This window comes from Camponotus floridanus, unplaced genomic scaffold (assembly GCF_003227725.1).
Source record: "Camponotus floridanus strain SB8 unplaced genomic scaffold, Cflo_v7.5 scaffold40, whole genome shotgun sequence".
NCBI classification, from domain to species: Eukaryota; Metazoa; Arthropoda; class Insecta; order Hymenoptera; family Formicidae; genus Camponotus; species Camponotus floridanus.
In genome coordinates, this window is record NW_020229548.1 from 682,671 (window position 1) to 705,231 (window position 22,561).

At 33.1% G+C, this 22,561-nt stretch overlaps 1 protein-coding gene across 1 annotated transcript; it reads right to left on the bottom strand.

The window, feature by feature from the left end:
* Positions 1 to 437: 437 nt before the first annotated feature.
* Positions 438 to 21,924, bottom strand: LOC105254107. The gene is made up of 8 exons (XM_011262606.3): positions 20,749 to 21,924; positions 6,659 to 6,887; positions 6,108 to 6,307; positions 5,471 to 5,674; positions 3,733 to 3,960; positions 3,162 to 3,487; positions 2,860 to 2,994; positions 438 to 2,528 (listed from the first exon to the last, which is right to left on the bottom strand). The coding sequence occupies exons 1-8, from the start codon at positions 20,801 to 20,803 to the stop codon at positions 618 to 620; spliced, it is 3,288 nt and encodes a 1,095-aa protein (XP_011260908.2). The 5' UTR covers positions 20,804 to 21,924; the 3' UTR covers positions 438 to 617.
* Between the last annotated feature and the right edge of the window lie 637 nt (positions 21,925 to 22,561).

The window sequence follows — 22,561 nt, forward strand, 5'->3', positions numbered from 1 at the left end:
TTCCCTCTAATTTTGTAAGCTATTACTAATAATTATAATATAGAGACAAAATTTTATTTTATAATAAACACCATTGTAATCGGACTATATATTATTTCCATAAAATCATCAACAGATGATCATTCTTGCGGTGACTTTAATTTTTAAAAATAACTGCGATCTCAAACAAAATCGATTTTATTTAAAAATAATAACAATATGCATTCACGATTTTATTCACAAAGATGCAATTTAAGGTATCCGTTTTTAGAAATACTAGAAATATTATACAATGCAAATATTTTCATCTAATTAAAATAATAACAATAATTCTTCGTTCTTCAATAGAATATTTCATAGACATCAATAACGTTACATCAATAACTTTGCTTAGATGCTTAGTTTTTTGTTTCTATAAAATAATAAATAACGACGGGAAGAGGGAAATAATTCAATAAAATTAATACAAAATTAAAACAAATTTATCGAAGAAACAAGAAATTCCACTTATTGGAATAATATCAAATAATATCAAATGAATTAGAAGATATACAATGAATAATTCATGTTTTGTGAGCGTTTTAATATTCAACAATTTCAATCTTTATTTTCTAATAACTTTGTATCGCCATATAATGTTAGCGATCTTTTTCTATCGATGAATAAGGTTTGCCCATATCTTCTTCCGGAATCAACGGTATATATCTCGTCCTAGGATCGTTTTTCCGCTCGTAAGCGTACGGGAACATCATCGTGGATTTCATTAACATCCTGGCACTTTTCATTGTTTGCTCGTGTCTTGGAATTTTCTGGATATGCGAGGCAATTGTCGTAGTCTCCGAGACATCATTGGAATTTGTCGATGAGAATAAGTTATCGGTCGTTTCCTCGAAACCAAAGAGAGGTATAAATTTTCTCTCGTACGTCGGAACGGTCGTGGTTTCCTCTTTGGTCTCGGAGATTATATCTTGAGTAGATTTCCGTGAATTATCGATGGTATCGATCTCCTTTGCTGCTTCACTTAACGTCATCCCTCGCGCAGTCGTCGATACTTTCGCGTCATTCTTCAACGTGATCGGTATCCAATCGTCAAGTTTGACTTCCGCTTTGGAATTTGCGCCCGTCGAGAAAGTCCAGTCATGGTAGTCAATCGACCAATTCAATGATCGCGAAAAGTTGGGGTCTCTTCGCGATGGAGGATTCTTCGAAAGAACCGCCGACTCGTCGATCGGTCGCCAATCGTCGTTCTCGCGATGAATCTCGGTCATTCTCGTCTCCGATGGATCGGTGAAATTAGCATCCGCTACTTTCTCCGGATACACAGCCTCGACTATCACCGGCGCTTCAGCTTTCGACACGCTATACTCGTTACTTACATTTTCGCCGTTCTCCATTTGCGTCTTCGATTTAGATTCTTCTTGACGTCTTCCGTCTTCGACCAAACCGAACGACTCGTCGGATTTGTACTGCTTAATGTCTCCTCGCGAGAGTCGATTATTATTATTCTGATCGGTCGTCTTGTCAGTCTCGGCGAAGGAAGAGTCATTCTTCGACTGCGTTATGTCACTAAAAAGGGGAAAATACTTGGGCTCTTCGTGAGATCGCGTACCGGTCATGAAGCTCGGCGTATAATATGAAATCAAAGGCAGTAGGGTTTGCCGAGCATATCGTTCGGCGTGTGCTAAAATGTTCGCAAGTCTTTCGGGCAAGAATTGCACGGTGAACGACCTGGTAGAAGTGGACGACGTTTCCTGTATCTCATCATGCTGGTTGTCATGTTGTTGCATCCCTTCGTTTCGCGTGTTATGCCTGCTCGCGCGTGGATGCAGGATCGGCTCCGTGATCTCGGGCAACTTTAGCGACCGGCCAGTTTCCTTTTTGCTCGGGCGTAGAACCGGTTCTCTGATCTCCGGCAGGAGATCCGTAGCGGTCGTAGTAGTGCTGGTAGTGGTAGTGGAAGTAGTGATGTTAATCTCGAGACGTTGCACTGCCGAGGTGTGATAGATCAGTTTGGCGCCGGAGAAGCTTCGTCCGTGCTCCGAGTCGGCGTTCTCCAGCGAGTTTGAGTCTCCGTCGCTCGATATGTCCAAGACGGTCCACGGATTCGCGACGTTAGGCCGCTTCTCTGCATCCTCTGTGAAGGTCATCGTCTCAACAACGCGCAAATTCTGCTCCTTCGTAAATGGACCGAGATTTTTCCTCTGCGCCATTCTGTCCGTCAAGAAGGTCTCTATGGAATATCCAGAGTCCTTCGTCTCATAATTCTGTTCCTTAGTGAAGGGTCCTATGCTACCCGGCTGTTGCTGCTTCTCTTCGGTCTCTACGCGATCGAACGCCGATACCGGGGACACGGTGGAGTTGTCAGAATCCAAAGGAATATTGCATTCACCGGGGTAAAGGGGGAGGTAGACTGGACGATCGGATTCCAGAATCAAGCCCTTCTGACAAACCGATAGAGTGTTCCCAAAACTGTTAATAATAGCCACCTTGTCGATGATCCAAGACACTAAGCCAGACGATATCCAGCCGCTGTACGCCGTGTACTTAATCTTGATAAAATAATTAAGTTAATTATAGAAATCCAAAAATATAATTTATTATGTAGATACACAATAATGTAAAACTAATCGCTATTTCTAGGATCTTCAGTGTTTTCTATAGCATAAAAAAATTCTTCACCTATTTAAATTTAATTCAACAATCAATTTTAATGTATTATTAAATAATACTTCTTAATTTGCAATATCTTTTTAAACAGCGCGCACTAAAAAAATTGCATCTATAATAATAATTGCGCAGAGATAAATTTAAAGCTTGAAATAAGCATACAAAGATATAATACATCAGATAGAAATTATTAAGATAATAATCATAACTTACTTCGATTGCTTCAAGATTAGTGACCGCAGGATGCGGCACAATAATTTTCTGTAAAATGGCTCCTACTAAAAGTTCTTCGTCCTTGCGTGTCATCGCGAATGTGTCGTTGTAAGAATCTTTTCCAATAAGTGTGACCTGAAAGACAATAAAAACTTTGAAATATTGTCTTTAAAATTTAGGTGTACTTCAACTATTTATCAAATTTATTACATATTTTTCTCAACTATTTATTTATTTAATAAATGACATCTGAAGTGAAAAACGGATAAAAATCATTAGTAACGAAACTGAAATACGCTCACCTGCAGCTTGCCGTAGCTCTTGACGGACCTTTCGTTACGACTGTTGTACACCTTGATCTGATACTGATGAGCGCAAAAGGGCTCTTCTTCTCGAGTCATCAAGTAGAGTTTACCCCTGGCGGACGATTCGTTGCTGTAATAACCCATGTTGCCGCATGATCGATTCACGTCATTCTTGCTGCAGGGAAAACATTCGCCCTTTAATAGACCCTCGTAGCCCTCATCGCAGAGAAAGGCCGGAAATTGGCATTTCGGGCTAACGGAATCGGTGAAGAACTTATATGCTCGCCGATGATTGCACAGCGATTTTCCTTCGACCGCGCTCGCTAAAATAATCGCACTATTAGTCGAAAAAGTAATTCATTTGTTTAACTTTTAATCTTTTTGATTGCGAGAGGAATAGCATTATAAGATGCATTATAGAATAATTAAAGATTAATTACTTTATAATGCATTTTAAGTTAAAAATACACGATAAATGTCTAATATCGAAGAGTATATTTAAAAAAAATAATGATATATTCTATAAAAAAGAAAAATTCCATGGCGAAATGTCATAAGAAATTCTTACACCAGATGATGTCAGAAACAGCGCCAAGGAAAATGTTTGAGCATCCACTTTGCACTTTTCCGCCATTCGGATAATAATCCACATCGCCCATAGGTTGCCAAGAACCAAGTCCACCCAAAATGAGTTGCTCGCCGTTGCTGTGAATAACATCTACGAAATTTGCATCCGTCGCATCCAAACGAACCCTCGGATCTTGCGACTCGAAAAGTGGTCCTGCGGGATCTAATCCTGTTTGCATACGAGAACATGCAATAATCATTGCAATGTACATATCGTACATAAAATTCTAAAACTTCATCTACAAGTTAAACTCAAGATACTTCTCTAAATTAAACTTAAAATCATAATCATATAGAAATTTAAAAAATTGATATAATTTGAGGAGAAATAATATCCTTTAAAAATATTCACCAAGAAAAAATTAATGTCAAATTTAGGAAGAAAAAAGAATCTTATTTTTATAAAATTAACATTATATATACATATTGGACGTATTACGTAATGTGGTAAACAAGCGCACTAAAAATGTTAACCAGTTGCTTTATAAGTCTACAGGTTATTGCACATAGATATACTAGGATACTTTTACTTAATGTGACTGACTACCGTTGTTAAATTCACTCTCGCTATTTAAAATCAGGATCAAAAGTGTGAAAATGATCATTTCTGAATATTAGAAACAAAATAAACAATAATTGAAAATTATAAACAAAATAAACAATAATTGAAAATGCAAGAAGACGTGTCTACGAAAAGATATCGTTTATTTTGATAATTTACAAATTTGAAAACTACTTGTTTCTCGAAAAATCTAAAAAATTATATTGAGAAAAAGAGAGAAAAAGATTAAAATGTACAATTAAGAAAAACTTGCAACTTGCCGTGAAAATAGCCATGAATTATGAAAATAATTGTTTCTAAATTTTACGTAAGATACTGCAAAAGCAAAGATATGTCAAAAAATTTTTCGGTCTAATAATCTTAGAGATTTTAAAAAGAAAATATTCATTTTATCTTGAAATCCGTTTACGCGTATTTATACGTAATAAAAATGCATGATAAATTTGTCAAAGTCAGTTCTTATTCAATTAGGGCACCGACGCGTATCGAAGTAAGAGGCGAATGGAATGATCATTTTGAACGCTTCGAAATAGTTGCTTAGCGGGACCTTGTTACAGTTACTCTCGAATAATCGATTATACGCGCGAATTAATACTCGATAGTTGAAATATCTCGCGCGTGAGAAATTCGCGCGAAAATCCTAATCGACGCTTCAATTCAATGCATGTACTGACAGATATTACGAAGCTGAGTGACAATAACACAGAATAATTGTTGTAAATAGGCCATATAGAAAAAATATAGAATAGATTGCACGCGACACAATAAACTGCATCAACTGAAGAATATATTACATGAAATTTAAATACACGAATTTTTTAACAATTACTATTATTTGATATTTTTTTTAAAGCAATTCCAAAAATTTATTTTTATATTTATTTATTTACTATAAATTGTTATGTAACAAAAAAATTACGTAATATTTGAAAAATTGATTTGTACATATTGCACATCAAAAACAAAATTTTTTATAAATGTGTTCGTGTATTTACATGAGAAATTAATCTCTTCGATTTAGCAAAATTTTGCGCAATGTTTTTATAGCTCTCTTATAATAATTTTACTTGAAAAAAACATGAATAAAAAGTATATTTTTCAATAAAAGTTGGCATACCGGTTATTCTAGACACATTTCCTAGCTCAGCACCAGCGAACCCGGCTACATGGGCACCCAAACTAAATCCTATCATATGCACTTTTTCCAAAGGAACATTCAAATTGCGAATTAATTTTGCCAATTGTCGACCCACCAGTCGCGTATTGGCCGCTGCTCTTACGTAATTGGGCACAGCACTTCCAGGGCCCCAATCCACACAAACTAAAATAGTGTGTATTATATTATACATATGTATATAAATTCGAAAGAGAGAGTAATTTTTTGAGGCAAGACCGGTATTATTCAATTATTATATTCACGGTTAAAAAAAGGAAAGTAAATATCAGTTGTTCTACTGAATTACATTTGTATCCTATCACAAAAATAATATAATTATGTAAATTTAATGCGAAAGTTTGATACGATTAAATTATTGTTAAAAAAGGTAAATTTAAAAAGGTAAATTTAAAACATAAATTCTAAATTGTCATTAGAAGTGATTTAATAAAGTGCGCGATAGTGATACTTTCCACTAGAATTCTCGGCGATAAATAAAGATATTAGATTTTCTGCAAATTTTATAGAATTTTAAAAACTAGATTTGAACTAAACCGATCGATGCGAATTATTTAATTACAAGTTTTGATGTACATACCTATGTTGCAATCTTGAATGTTCATTAATGCTGTTCTCATATCATACACCCATAAGTGACCGCAATGACTTCCGAATCCGTGCACAATCACTTTCGTGGGTAGAGTGGGATCTATGGCACGATGTGTATTATCATTTATATCATCAGCAGATACTTCCATAGGGATTGACCTTGCCCTCCTAGTTCCATATATGAGGAATCTATTAAAAGATATTAAATAATCTATTAAAAGATTAATCTATTAAAAGATATTTTATAAAATTATTTATTTTATTATTAATTTATAAAATTAATTTATTAAATTATTATTTTATAAAATTATTTACAATAGATTCATTTTATCTCCTATAAAAATATTTTATGTTTGATATATATTTTTTTTGCAATTGTAGATTCTTTCGATATTAATCTACTAAATAATATAAGAATATTATTAGATAATTTATTATTAGATAATATATTATGTACTAGATAAAATATAATTCACTTCTGTAATGATTTGCATCAGCACTTTTTGCAGATTTACTAGATAGATATATTTTTCTTTTCACCTAGTTCCGACGTCCTTCGGCGGTGACGGTAGCATTTCTAAATAACTGAAAGGCCCAGTATCCTCGAAGCAACCTACGTCTTCGTAACATACCTTCGACACTTCTCTCTTTTTTCTGTGATGGTATGTCTTGTGAAGTGTCCATTGCCTCATTGATTCGATGACTGCGCGAAAAATTTCCGCGTCGTTCTTTTCGTCCGCGTTGTCGTTTAAAGACAAGAATTGTCCCGCTACAGAATCGGTGGAAATATTTTATTACATTATAGTGAATATCTAGAGATAGTGTAACGTATACAAATATACACAATATAAGTGAGATATTTCATTCTAATAATTTACATGTCTCACAAATTTAGAATTTTCTAACTTTCATTTTGCAAAAATTCGAAGAGAAATCAATAAAATGTATGCCATTTGTTTTCTATTAAAAAATTAATAATTTGCAACAACTTAAACTTGGGAAAAGCAGCATTACAAGCCGTGCTCTATCTTTAATCTTGAAAATTCTATAACTTATCTAAACGCGTACTAATTAAAGAGTGTTTCGGTCGATGAAAATAGTAACGGCTTCCCCGGTCCACGGCTTGTAACCGCTATCGTTATTAGTCTACCGCCTGAATAATAATCTACTGGAACACAATATTTTATACTTGATACACCTAAGGGTGTTCCCGTTTTTAGATTATATTGATATTATTTATTGCGAGTGTTATCATATCGGAATTCAATTGGTTTGAAACAAATATGTCAGATAAGGTGCAGCTGAAAAACATTGAACTTTTGAATCCCTATCTTCAAAAAATTAAATAGTTATTAAATGTCGGCGAAAAAAGATTTATAAGAAAAAGGGAAAGAAATATTGCAAAATAGTTAATAAAATCGATGGCAAACTTTCTTAAACTGAATCAGTAAAATTATCATTGATTAAAGCAGTGAGATTTTATCAAAAATCAGTGTATATATGACTGATTTTTAATGAAAATGCTCATATTTTATTCTTTCGTTTTATGTTTCATTAATAATGAAAATGATTTCATCGAAAAATCACTAATTCTTGATGAAATTTCACTACTTTTAGTTCTTTAATATTGAAATATATTTTTATAACACTAAATCGCAATAATATTGAATATATTTATACATGAAACTACTACTCAGTGATAATGCAGTGATTCTAGTTAAGAAAATAAGCCGCAATTATTTTATATTAGCATTTGTTCACTTTATTAGATACATAGCATTAAATAGCAATTGTGAATGTACAGTATTTTATTAAGACTATTATAAACGCTTTGATTTCTCCATATGTTGAAAGTCACAGATGTAAAGAACTCTTTGTGAGCTTAATGTATCATAATTTATATAAAAACGATCGATGAAGGATTACAACTGATGGAAAGCGAAGCAAAGTGTGCGACTTCTCATTAAACTCGCGAAATTGCGGGAATGTACTTAAATGCAGTGATTTACACATTTCTCATGTTATACAAGTAACGACTTGATGCTACCAGAAATATTAACGCGGAAGATGGTTAATCACTAAATGATAGTAGTCATGTGACAACAAGTGGACGACTATCATTAAAATCTCGTGAGAAAGTTGAAGCTGCCAGTGCGATTGTAAATTCGTTGAGTACATAATACGTAATAATAATATAATTTTTTCTAAAGATGTCTGCCACTTACATAATAATAGTTTGATGTCATAATATTACGCGACGACAAGATTATTATATAGAAATTTAAAAAAAATTAAGATCTATTCCTTGATATTGTCTCTAAACAATGCTAAAAATTCTATAATATCAAAAATGTTTTTTTCATGAAATATTAAGTTTTTTCAAAAACTTAATATTATTAAGATAAAATTTTAAAACTTCATTTTGAAAATTAAAATATATTTAAAAAAAAATATGCATAGACTTGCATATTTTCCGCAGTATTAGCGTTAAAAAATTACCATACTCTATAATTATTTCAGGATATGTATCATTTGTGTGCTGCTTTAAAGTTGAAACAGCGCAATTAGAATGTGTAAATTTTGCACAAGAATCGCAATGGCCATCTCCCTTAACTTTTCGCAATTACCATTCTTCTTTTCCCGATAAAGACTATTGTAATAATTTAAAATGACTTTGGAAATTTTCTTATTGCACATGTTACGTAAATATATCTACGCAATCGTTCGATAATTTTATATTTAACGACAGCCGCAGTGACGAAAATTACTACTTGCCTCTTTCGAAATCATTATTTCTTTTTTATAGGTTCCCAAGACGCGAAATTGCTACGTTCACGCCTTTTAATTGTAATGACTGTTGATTACCATAAGTGTCCAATTTTAATTGGACCGTGTTTAATTGTAATAACTGTTGATTATCATAAGTGTTCATGATTATCATAAGTTATCATTCCACCATCACCTCGGTTTTCGCCTCGATATATTCTGCGTTGACGTACAATGGATAGGAAATAGATTATCGCGTATGCAGACTGCTGAGACTCAGCTGGAAAGTGGTGACACTTTACTCTTAGCAGACGATCTCGGACGATACATTTGTAATGACTGCGCGCGAATTTTATGTCACGTCACGTATATACAGAGTGTCCCACTTCTGCCTATATATATTATTTTTTAATGACAGACTCTGTGGCCAAGACTTGAGGTCGATTTTTCTTCAACGTCGAGGCATGCATACTTTTCCACTGTAAAGATAACGGGTTTCTGTGGCAAACTAATGTAACTATTCTTCACTTAGGTTCAAGAGGACATGACTTTAACAAAATCTTATTCGGCGTTTCAATTACAGAAATATATACTTTCCGTATATGCAAACCGCAGACTCGATTATTTTCTATCCTTTATCACTTCGAGCGCTTGACATGGTTAATGTTTGTCTCTGCGGGTCAAGAAATCGTCAATACATCCTTACGGAGTAAGGTATGAACTTACGACCCAGATCTGACCGATACTGTCTTCGGAGTGCAAGGAAAAAGTAGCGACGGAAGTCGCGAATCTCTAGTCGAGGGCATTGCATTGAATGAAGACGCTGGTGGGAGCCAGCTTAATGAAGTCATGGGAATGAGTAGACTGATTGACGTACGTTCTTATTATGATTCGTGAAAAGTCAAGACTGGTTCGAGATATCCGTTTCACGAACATCGAAAAAGAATAAAGAAATCATCGTCGGGTTCGTCAGCATTCTTCGATGCTGCCAGACTAGTCTATCGGATGGCACGGGAGAAATTGGCAAAAGGAAAATCGGAAAGGCCTCCGGGAGATCTCCCGGTCGTATCGATACCGCGATAATGACTTAGGCGAGCGTATCTCTCGGCTTTTTGCTCGCTTCACAAAATGATGGAAAAGGGAAATCACCCCGATTCCACAGACTGGGAGAAGAGAAGATAACATAACGTGTTTATGAGAACAGCAATTCATTTCACCTTTATTCATGTCGGCATATTTTACAATTTATCTCGTGTTAATTCCAAAATGAATAACTTATTTATCTCAGGTTGGATGTCATTCTTTGCTGACATAATTTCTCAAATAGTGCATATTATGTATATTTACACTTTTGCATAATATTTTATTATTGCGAAGAGATAATAAGAAAAATATTTTTCTCTGTATCATATTTTATATTACATATTTTATATACAAATTGCACAATATTGTGCGATTATGTTTCATTGCTCACTTTCGTAATCGATGACACAATGCCTTAGCCTTAATTAACTGCTTCATAAAGAAAAAAAGTAAAACTCTCCTTAATCTCTCGATTAAATCTACAAATAAAACCTATGAGAGATACGTTCGAAAATTGATGGAAACATAAAATTAGACTTTCGATCGTAACAAAGTTTATTTCGGAGAGATCAGTGATTTAATAAAGATCGTTAAATTTATCCGATAAACATCCAGCACATGATGTATAATTCAATAATGCGCGTTTTTTCGCTTTCTCGTTATTTATAATAAATTACTTCCTCATTCGTTTATTGAGCTGATTGAGAGCGTTAAAGACAAGATAAATATATGGTTAGATAATAGGATATATATTTTTATATATATTTATTTATATACATATATATATATTTTTTTTATACCGATGTTAATTATCTTTTTTTATTTATTGAACAAATGCGAACAAAAATACAAATTACCAAATCTCATTGTTGAGTAAGAGACTCATCGTCTCGTGACGATCAAAGTTTCGGCATTCGATTGTGTGAAATCTTATCAGCGATTTCATAGAAAGGTGTCGTGTACAAGGTGCCCCAGATTCAACGCCTTTCCCTTTAATAGAACTGACCCGAGACTAGACTAATTACAGAGGAGTATGTGTGTAAATGTCTTTTTTTCATGTTTTACGAGTTACACTCTACAAAAGTATAACGACACCTTACATTTGGACTGATGGAATTTCGTTATAACGGAAGTTTGACTTATCGAGCATCTGGTGAGCGAGACCATTTCTTCGTAACATCGATATCGGTTAATTCGCTATGATCGTGCGAACGTTCCTAATTGGGAAGAGGCGAGGTAGATGAATGACGGGGATCACATCGCTGAAGAGGAGCAGAGTTAACGGTACGTCCGAGAGGCCGTGGCTCTTTAGAACGGGACCCGAAGAGCGTTTCTTTGATAGCTTTTACTAGCAAACGTGACAACGAAAAATCCACACTTGTCGTACTTGTATGCGAATTCATTGTGAATTCTTTGTGACCGTCCCGGAATCGACCGATCCTCAATACAATTTGAACTACAGTTGCGTTCGAAAAGTAGCATAGTGTCATACGAAAGCGGCATGAAGAAGGTGACTCATGATTATAATTTATTGATCATTTTGATACTCGGTCATCGTCTTAGAAAGTGAAATGTGTTATATGATTTGAATACAAAGAATCGAAAACAACGAAATTATAGTTTCATTACTGCAACATCTAGTAATTTTCCGATTACTATTTAATCAGTTTTGACATTTGAACAATTTATTGTCATCTATGTGATAAATTACACATTACATCAGCGAATTCGATGATGATATATTTCATCGTCTATTTTCTTTTGAAAGGCTCAGATTATTTTCCTTTGTGGATTATATAAAGATTATCGAGAGAAGAGCGATTAAATATATCGCTATGAATGCATGTATGCAAATATAGCTGTATTATAAAATCAGGGACTATTCAGAATGAAAATCGATCGAATAATTAGTAGGAATGACGTGATTCAAATGCTCAGCGATTCAGGACATGAATAATTACATACCGGTGGATTCGCATTCTCTCTGTACGTGATCCAGGCCATAATCGTAATCCCGCGTCGCATGATCTCATTCTCAATACAGAATACCGGGCCTATAATTCCCGTCATTGAAGGATTATTCGCGATCCTTTCCGCGTTAGAGAGAAATAATGATTGTCAAAAGCTTCTGTCTCTTCGCTCCGCTCGGCTGGCGTGAGAACTCAAGACCGGGAGAAGGTCGGGAAAGAGAAGAGGAGGAGGAGGAACAGGATCGAGACTGGGTAAGCAAAATCGGCTGGTGACACAGTTTCCAGGTGGCTCGAGGTGAGTGAACTCGGTAAACGAGTCCGACACCTTCCGACGCGTTATGCCAATAGTGCACGCACTTGACAGACCGCTTGGCAGAGCGGGATTGTACCGATTTACCAAGATACGCTCTTGTTAAAATATACATAGATCGTTCCAATCAAATTTATCAGTTTCTGATTTGAATTCGATTTGACTCGAGCATGCTTCAAAAATAGTGCGTACACTGAGAAAAATCGTTTGATTGTACCAACAAGACGTATATGATTGAAGGCATTTTGGTTAAATCAAACAAGAATTTCTAGTTATCATGATAAGACTCGATTTTTTTATAACTATTATAGAATGTTTCATAGATTTTACTATAAGGATTTGATTAGTATTTTCTGGTTGGATCTATAAAATTTCTTGTTACATTAATTTCTTTGCTTACTTCTTAACTTAACTTTCGTATTCAATATTTGCTATGAAATGTATATAAAGAACTAGTATTAACATTAAATCCAAAGTATATTTTTTTTCTCTTACGAGCAGTAGTGCCAGAAAGAGGACGCTAGCTCTCTGATTGTGTGTGTTTGAGCTACATCCTCTTCTTGCATCACTGTTTTTCAGTTTAATTTCTAACAAACTGAATTTAAAATAATTTATCCATTAATTTGGATTGAATTTATCCAATAATCTTGTTGGAATTCAGAATATTAAACAGACTTTTGAGATTAGATGGAAAAAATTTTAGACGACTTGGTGCTGGGGAGTTTAGTATTATTAACCAGAAAATTTGGTAAATTTAACAGGAAGAAATTAATCAGATTCATCTGGTAATTCCTACAAGAATTCTGGTTCGTCCATTTTCCAACAGACATACTGGTTGAATCTACCAGAATTCTAATTAATGCAACCAGATTTTTTTTCAGTATACTTTTTAAAAGACATCCTCGCATATCGGTACAGAAATCTTGTTTTTTTAGTAATTTGTACTTGACTTTTCTCAGCGATAATATACTCCAACTTTTAATTATTGATGAGAAATGTAACGTGAGAAGAATTTTTGTGTTCTGAGAGCTTTTAAGAATCAAGAATGACTAATAATATTATGATTCTAAAATTGAGAAGATACGCGATATGATTTTATATATTATGTGATAAGAGAGAAAAGATGTTAAAATTTTTCACATTCGTAGAGCTAGAAGTGTGCACAGAAGTAAATTATGAGAAAGTAGAACGAGAATGAAGAATGTCACAAACCACTATGGACCATATGTCGTAATGCTTTGTTACACGGTTGCATTGAAGCACCGTTATCATAGTTTTGATGCGACGCGCTTTATGAACAATGCAAACTGCATATGTGCATGCAAATGTTCCGATTACGCATTTAGCTATTAGTGGACTGCTTTTTAACCCGAACAGAGGAAGCCACATATATTATCTGCTACTGACTAAAGTCACATATATTATCTGCTACTGACTAAAGTCTGATTTTTTTCAAATATACAAGCATACACACGCACATCGTATCTAGATGACTTTGAACTTTGAACGTTACACTTACGCTTGAATAGCAGAAGAGGTCAAATCAATTAGAAATTATCTTGACACATTTATGTTCTTATAAAAAGAAGAAACTTCATAAACCGCAAGTGAAGCAAATCGAGTCGAAATTAACTTACAAATTACCGTATCTGTGTTTCATTAAGATCGCATGCTTACACGATATGTGAAATTTAAAGAAAAGAAAGAGATACACAGTTATTTTTCCCAAATAAAAAATATTATCTCAGTGGCTCTGAAAATTTTTATTCTTATCATCTTCATTATACATGATTTAAACTAAATCACGACAAAACAAAATCACTTCAAATCATAGCGAGGAATTGAAATTTCGGGGAAAAGAGAAACGATGAGAATGCTTCGTCTAATCATAGAATTGTTTGAATACTTGTAAATCATCTCGCAGACGGCAGACAGACAACAATTTGATATTTCCAGAAGAATCGCGCAGAAAGTGTGGGCGTGCCAGTACGATAACCATCAATGAAAGTCACTGATTCTTAGCTATGCCTTTCATGTTTCACCGAATGAGGATATATGTAGTAAATCTTTTCTCAAGGTCTGCATCGGTGCCGTTGTAATCATCGATTATAATGCAACCGACATATAAGGAAAGCATTGGGAGAAAATTGCGCGAAACTGGAACATCGCGGAAATGGATGGTTTAATAGTTAAATAATGGTACGAAGTCTCGTTTACGTTTGCGATTGAAATTTCGCGCACGATCGCTTTCTATGTGTCCCGATAAGGTTCGAGTTATCGATGCATAAATTTCGACAGCTCTAACAATAGCGAAATTCTTAAAAAAATCGGATATGTATAGATTTGTAGAATATTTCACTCTGACAATTGCATTTTTTTTTTCAGAAACTCAAATAACATCGGATGTTACGTGAGAAAGAATTGCAAAAGAAACTGAAATTCTCATCTTGCGTTAATTATAAAGCTCGTTAATGGCTACTTTTAGGATGAAAAGAATTTCTTCTGACAAGAAAATGACAGAGGAGAAACATGAAACCGAAAAGAAGTACAATTCATTCTTTCCTAATTTACTTGAGAAATGTAAGGGTTTGCGCGCATATTTTTAAGCATTTTTTGCCCGTATTTCTTCTTTCTCGCAAAAATGCGAAATTGTAATCAAATTCATAACTATAATTTGTGAAAAACCAGACATTCTCTTCCGCCAAGCAAATTAAGCAGACATCTCTTAGAGGAAATCTCTTGAAACCATTAAAACCACAAATTATTTATTTTATCAAATTTTATTGAAACTTTTATTACTTACACTCGCAATTTAATAATTTTACTTTCTTTTAATTTTTGTTATATATGACACAATATCTATTATATTTATTATTATGGAAAAATGTTGTTATTTTTTAGCTATCACTTGATGACTTTATCCTTTTAGCTTCCAGTGTAGCATATTTTCGATAATATCTTTGGTTATATTTTTCATTTCGCTTTTGCTTCACTTCGGAGATTCTGCTTAATTGCCTATCACAAAGTGGAGTTGGACGAAGCGTAACTAAATTAACAAGTATTAAATATAATTATCAAGTAATTAAATAGTGATCAAATAAATTGCAGATATTTATGCAAATATATGTTTTAATATAGAAAACAAATTAAAAACTGAAACGAAAAAAATATTTTTATTATTATATTATACATAAAAAATTTCAGCTTCAATATTTTAATAATTGAGAGTCAGAATTATTTAGGAAGCTTCATATGCGTTGGCTGCAGATGAAGAAAATTCATGAGAAGAGTAGAAAAAGAGGAAACAACTGTGGAGAAAGTATCCAACATTCGATTCTAAAATTGCTCAACCTTTTCCTACATACGAATGTACACATAAATACATACAATCACGTTTTTTTACAAGTGAACATGGTGTTATCGCGAATAAACATCTCTTCTTCATTAATTAGAAATTGGAAATTTGAATGTTTAAACTTGACAGGTGGAAAATATGCATGCAATAGTCGGATAATTTATAGTGCGTTATTATATGGAAGATCAGAAGAAGGAGAAATGATAAAATGTAATTTGTTCATATAGATTTTATATCCTACATTTTTTTATAACATAAATACGATGCGCCAACGATCATATATCGACATGCCACGCCAAGACATGTAAAGAAAGTATCGATAAATCCAGCATTTTATTTATTTAAGACAAAAAATAGATAGATTGCTATCTCATTTATAACGCTCGTACGATCAAGCCATTCAAATAGAAAGTAGTACGAATTAGCGATGGAATTCTTGTCGTTCGCGTTGATAATTGCGTTTATAATTTTACAATATCTTGCGAGGAAAGAGACCTTTTTGTGTTTCGAGATGATATTGAGCTCACCAAGATTCATCAGGAGATCGCATCTTCGTATCAAGCGTTGCTCGCAAAATCTCTTGTTCGATATATCGTAAGTCCAATGTCATCTCGGAGAGGAACAAAGAAATTGCGGGATTGTTTCAGGATTGGGGCTACCGTAATCATCAGCAAACCGTTTCCGTTTGACGACGTGACGGACGTCGCGCACAGACTGGAAATAATTACCCGCTTTTTCTTTCGTCGTTCGTTCGTTCCTGCGCGATTTTAGTGTCGTTGCAGCCGACGAACCGAAAACGTCATCGCGCGTCTTCCGGAATCCGGGTTTCGTCAAATATAATTATGAAACGAGCTAACGATATAGCATAATGCGATCGCAGGAAGCTAATTTTGAGCGACGATGAAATTGCTATTACGCAGGTGATTCGATAATCAGACGTCCCGGAGTTTCCGTTTGTTTAGACGTAATGCTTTCTTCTGTCATTTTATGATTCTTGATTGTGTTGATAATTTCTTGATAATTTGTTGATCATTTTTTCTTATTTTTTAATTAATTCTTGAGAAGTGTAGCAAAATTTTATGTACAGTACTTGTTAAAGCTAAGAGAAAAAAAACCTTTTTTTATATTTTCTTGCAGCAAATATGAAGGTTATATGAGGTGATATGAGATCTTAAAGTTTCTTTTCATGAATAAATTATTCAGTTATAAAATAATGTAAATTTCCTTCGAATATATATTTTATGTAATAGCTTGCGCAAGTTATCGTTGCACAAAATTTGTTTTTCTGGCACATGTGCCATTTCAAAGTGCATTACATGCGAGTTTGCGCAACAATCTTTGTTATGTGTAAATAAGTATATGTATGTGGGCTTCATTCCTTTCACTCTTAACTATAGGGGTATCGAAGGGTTAATGACTATCGATGACTTTCAAAAATAAAATTTACACCAGAACGGGCATTCAAACCCGTCATTGCAAAATCAATCGCTCATTTACCGGCTTTGTTGGTCTTTTTATACTTTGACCGTTCCACAAAATCTCGTGGGTGGGATAAAATGAAACGATGACCCAATTGGCGGGTTGGTTAAAATGCCAATCAATATTCTGATAAAAAGAAGCAAACAACATGTACGATAAGCATTTATTAATCTTGATGTTGCGCAGAGCATAAATGTGTTCGATACATTTTGTCATTTTGGAGAAAGCGTAGAGGTATAAATTCTCGGAATAATGCTAGCCAAGCCTTTGCTCAATCATTCAAAAGCCATTTGGATTTACTTATGCACCGCATACAATGACTGTTACGACCTAGATAGAAAGAGCCAATGCTTTTGGAGAACTTTCTCTTTCGATCCCGTTGAATAGAATTTTTTTAATTTTATTCAAAACTTTGTGACAGTAATATATAAAGATGTCATTAATTGCAAATCATGTTTCAATTCATGTTTGTTTTATCCACGAGACTGGTATTGGACGTAACCGATTATGATGTTAATCAGTGTGTATCAATATAAAAACTATATTTATCGCATCAATATAAATATCAATATAAAAACTATATTTATCGCATATTTTCATTTTACATAGTGATTCTGGTTTGATATTTAATATGCAAATGTATGTTTTCTGCAAGACATTATCTTAAATAATATATTGAATGGCGATTATTTATCGACAGATAGATAAATGGATAGCACGAAAAGACTAAACCTAATTGAAGACGAGCGCTACTCTTTGATTTTGAGAGATACAATCTCTCGAGTGTATCGATCTCCATCTTCCTCTCTCGCGTTACACGAGAAATTGATTGCTTAGAGAAAGGTAATTCCAAGTTTACGATTTATAAAAAAAAAAGATTAAACTTGTGTTGACTCATAGGATCAAATATTATAAAGATGATTCATAAAGCTTCGATTTCTAAACATTTTTACTATCAATGAATTAATAGACAAAAAGGTACAGCAATATTTTTACGTGAATATACTCGATTATAAAAAAAAGTGGTAGATAACGCGAAATCTATAGATATAATGTTACTTGAATATTTAATTACACTAAAAAATAACTCGAGGTGGATAATTAATAGTGGCAAGAGAGTGTTGCCAATTAATTCCACGCGCATTTCGCAGTAATTTCAGTATGTTTAACATAAATGAGATGTCATATAACGCGAAGATTAATGAGGATCTGACTTTCCTCGAATAGCTAAAAAAATTTTGATGCTTTTAAAGAAATATTCTTGTTTTTTTTTCGCAATAATTTTCGCGTTCTTACGAGCATAAAGCAGATGCATATGATTATCGCGAAAGGATTAAAATTAAAACGATTAAAATTATTTTGCTAAAATAATAAACAAAAGTAATCGGCCGCAATTTTACGGGCGTAACCATAACAAGCAAACGATTTTACAGAAATCGCGAAATGTAAAATATCATGTTGAATTATATTCTTTCTTCTTCTTTATTACGAAAGTAATAAAGAATTCATTCAATTCATTTACAGAAATGTAACTAAAAATTATTCAGATAGAAATAAAAAAAAATTGAATAAATCTTCAAATATTATTGAATTTTATAAAAAGAAAGAATTTGAAATATATTACAGAGAATAATTGTTTATAAATTAAATTTGATCCGGAACAACCTTTATTGTACTTTGTTATATTAAATAACATGATACAGATGTATTATATATTATTTTTCATAACTTTCTGAATAATTTTGATCGGTTATCAGTTATCAAGTTATGAATAATATTTATTCATTACCATCACATAAAAACTAACATAACAATTCTCATATAATTTAAAATAATAATCTTGTTAATTATAAAATTGATGATTTTAAATCAAAATAAATTATAAAATTCTGCTGATATGAAGTCAGAAATCTAGTCGTGCATCCATGCATGTATCATTGTGCGAGATCTTCCGAGATCATTGCATTAATCTCTGACGTATCTCACGTGCGTGCATATAATATTAGTACGCGAACATGTCGCTTTCACTACTGTCAGAGTAACCTTTCTGAACGCTTCTTGCGGCAACGCGTCCGTGAAATTTACACGTCATTATACTTGAAATCTTTCTCTCTTTCTCTCTCTCTCTCTTTACTGCTAATTTTATTTTCGTTGACCCTAAAGAGCACACAAGCAAATTTACAAATGTATATTTTTAGTAAAATAATATCAACATACTTTATACTCATCTTTTCAAATCAACGTATTTATATATTTACATTTATATATTTACATTTTATTTTTTTTATTTTTTCTTTATTTCTATCACTCGTATAAGATAATAGATAAACTTTACGCTGTATTACCTTGACATATCTCAAGGCGTATGGCAAGTTCAAGAAATTTTGCTTTTTTTTCTTATTTTTCTATAGGTAAAACTGTACTCAAAATTGTGAGAAAATTAAGTGATAAAGACACTACATTTGCATAATATTCCATAATAGACATGAATGTATGACAGTCGAAAAAGCTATTTGAATTTGAAGTTGCGAAATTTATTGCAACGTTCGCATAAATTTAAAACTATCCATTGAGATGCAAATTTTTACGTAAATACATTTAAGTGCTTCGTTTCTTCGATAAGTCTAGAAAGATAGAAACGAATTTTAACGAGAAACATAAAAACGTAGTAACGAATAAAACAAGTAGTATTTATTTAATGTTAATTAATTTAAGCAATTTAGTCAGGTATAGAGATATAGATAATGTATATAAATAAAATTAAGCTTTTCTGCTCATTTAATCGAAAAAATGTTTCTATATCTTACTATAACTGTGTGCATAGCAACACAAAATATCTATTTTTTTAAATAATTATTGTACTATTTTATTAATAATCGTTGTTTTATTTATTTTCTATTTTTCCATTTTTAAGCCAAAGAGTTTAATATTAATAATTAATAATTCTGAACAAGGCAACAGAATAATACTTTCAAATTGGATGATATATATATATATAATAAAATATATATATATATGATATATATGTAACTATTCCATTCATAAACATGACTTTCTCTTGCAATGTGTTAGTATTTTTCATAAATATTAGCTATCGGATATTGACTCAGTGACTTACTTGGGTGTATCGCTGAATTTATCGAAATTGAATTTTCAATAAAGCATACAGTAATACTTATGTGACACACATTTGAAGGATTAATACCTGCATTTCTAGTTTTCGAAAAGAAAATTTAGGTCGTGAATGTATGTGTACTTGAAAAACATATATATAAAAGACGTATACAGATGCCATAAAAAAGGCATTTAAAAGACGCTTATACAAATTAGATAGCCTTAAGTGTTGATTTGTATTACACGACAATGACATGAACAAATTTTTTTTATAAATATAATAATTCACATTAAATTTACAACGACACGTTAAGACAAATACGTTCATATAAAAAAATATACCTATAAAAAAATATTTTTTTGTGTCGTATTGTATGTCAAGCAATTTTTATTTATCTTTTAAGATGTTCAATCCGCATAATTGTATTTTTAAAAATCTTAGTCTTTATATAAGTCTAAATATTATTGTTGTTTTTTACATAGACAATATAAACAACCAAATCAAAAAATAGATAATTATATATATAATATCTATAATTAAAATATTGCTTACCGATAAAACTGGTCCATTGCAATATCCAAAGAGTCAGAAGAAGTTTGCCAATCATCTCACGTCTTTGGACAATCCCGGAAACTTCTTCAAAAGTCCACCATTATTATAGACAGTTAGAAATCCATCGTGCCACGGCGGATCGCATCAAGAAGATGCGAAGACAAGTTTGCCTTCTGTTTGCGTTCTTATTAAATTCGTCGAAAAAATCAGCAAGATATAAGACTCTATCTTTATCGCGGGAAAAAAATAAATCCTTGTTTTCCTCAAGAGCCAAATAATTTTTTCTTTCTCTTGTAAGATCAATTTTTATTCGCTTTTTCTAATACATTGATATCGAACGATTGCCCCATTGATAAGAACTCTTTCGAAAGTTTGTGTGATAGTTTTCAATATAACCATCCAATTAATGTAATAAAATTAAATCGCAAAATGGGAACAACTTCCTCATCCTGTTTATCCTCTTCTTTTTTGCAGTTAAAAGAGATTGAAATAGAAATAGGAAAAGCTGCGCCGTGGCGTACATTCGTTGAGTATACTCAAGCCATCCGCTTTCTCCGCCACGAAAGAACCTCGGATTCCGAATTCGTCGCTTGCGCAAACTCGTTCTTATTACCAACGTCCTGACATATTTGCGACACAGGTATGATCACTCATGAACGAACAACCAGGTGTCACGTTCTCTTGTCGTACGTCGAATCAGCCGAAACGGCTGAGCAATTTCGAGATCGAGGGAAGAAAGCGGATTCGAAGTTAATCGATTTTACACATAATCTTTGCGCTGTTTTTTTTCTTTTTTTTTGGGAGACTGTGCTTCAAATTGATTTCTCGAAACGGCATAAACTCGCGATGATTTTCACGGTGCGGTGGTACCCGATACGCGCCTCGCGCTCGCAAGAACAGAAACGAGGAGAGAGAGAGCGGAGCCGTATGCGGAGTTGTTCACGAGCAAGGCCTGCAGAAGCATGAGAGTTGCTGCCTCGTGGCCTACTATAACAGAACTGACTCCCACCGTAATGTTACGCCGTCTCTTTACCTGTACCATGAGCAGAGAACGGTGTTTAAGCGTCGTGTCTTGCAACGAGCGGTCAGTCAATTGGTTGGTGCCTCCACTTCGCGGATTCTCCTCCACCTCGCGAACGCGATCATACAACCGTATTCAGGAGTAACCAGAAAGGGTGCTCTCTCTCTCTCTCTCTCTCTCTCTCTCTCTCTCTCTCTCTCTTTTTTCTCAGAACTTCAAAAATAATAACATTAAAAAAAGTGGCGTAAGACAACTTAACCCGTTTATCGAAAATATCAAATGTAGAAGAGACGTGAAAATATTCTTAGTTTTATTTTTTTCCCGAAGATGCAATTAATACATATCATATAAACATTCATTATTACAGTCATCTCTATGAATACATTTACATTATGAATATATATAAATTCTACATTTGATATTTATAAAATAATGATATTTATGCGCTTGTGCAATTATGTCTTTGCATTGTACGTGTGTGTATTAAAAATCATATTATTATAAAAAAGACATCTTTTTTTTCGGAACAGGGAATGTTATATTATATGTATAGGAAGTGCGTGTACTATCTATATTAATGACATTCAATGTGTAACGATATGTAGATAATTACACAAAATAGACAATAATTCGCGTGCTATTATATAATAGCATAAGAATTTCGCTCTGTTACAAATTGCAATTTTTCCTTTGAACTATACAAACTAAGCTTTTTAGCAATAGTATTTTTTATTATGTTAAAATATATATCGGAGTATAAAATATTTCTCAGATATTTATATCTTTGTGAAA

What these genes read in the sequence shown, in the direction of transcription:
- LOC105254107 (XM_011262606.3), bottom strand. Translation starts at nt 20,803, where the DNA reads ATGATTGGCAAACTTCTTCTGACTCTTTGGATATTGCAATGGACCAGT. An exon ending in GCAATGGACCAGTTTTATCG is followed by an intron (nt 6,888 to 20,748) that starts GTAAGCAATATT and finishes CCGATTCTGTAG; the next exon opens with CGGGACAATTCTTGTCTTTA. An exon ending in CCGAAGGACGTCGGAACTAG is followed by an intron (nt 6,308 to 6,658) that starts GTGAAAAGAAAA and finishes ATCTTTTAATAG; the next exon opens with ATTCCTCATATATGGAACTA.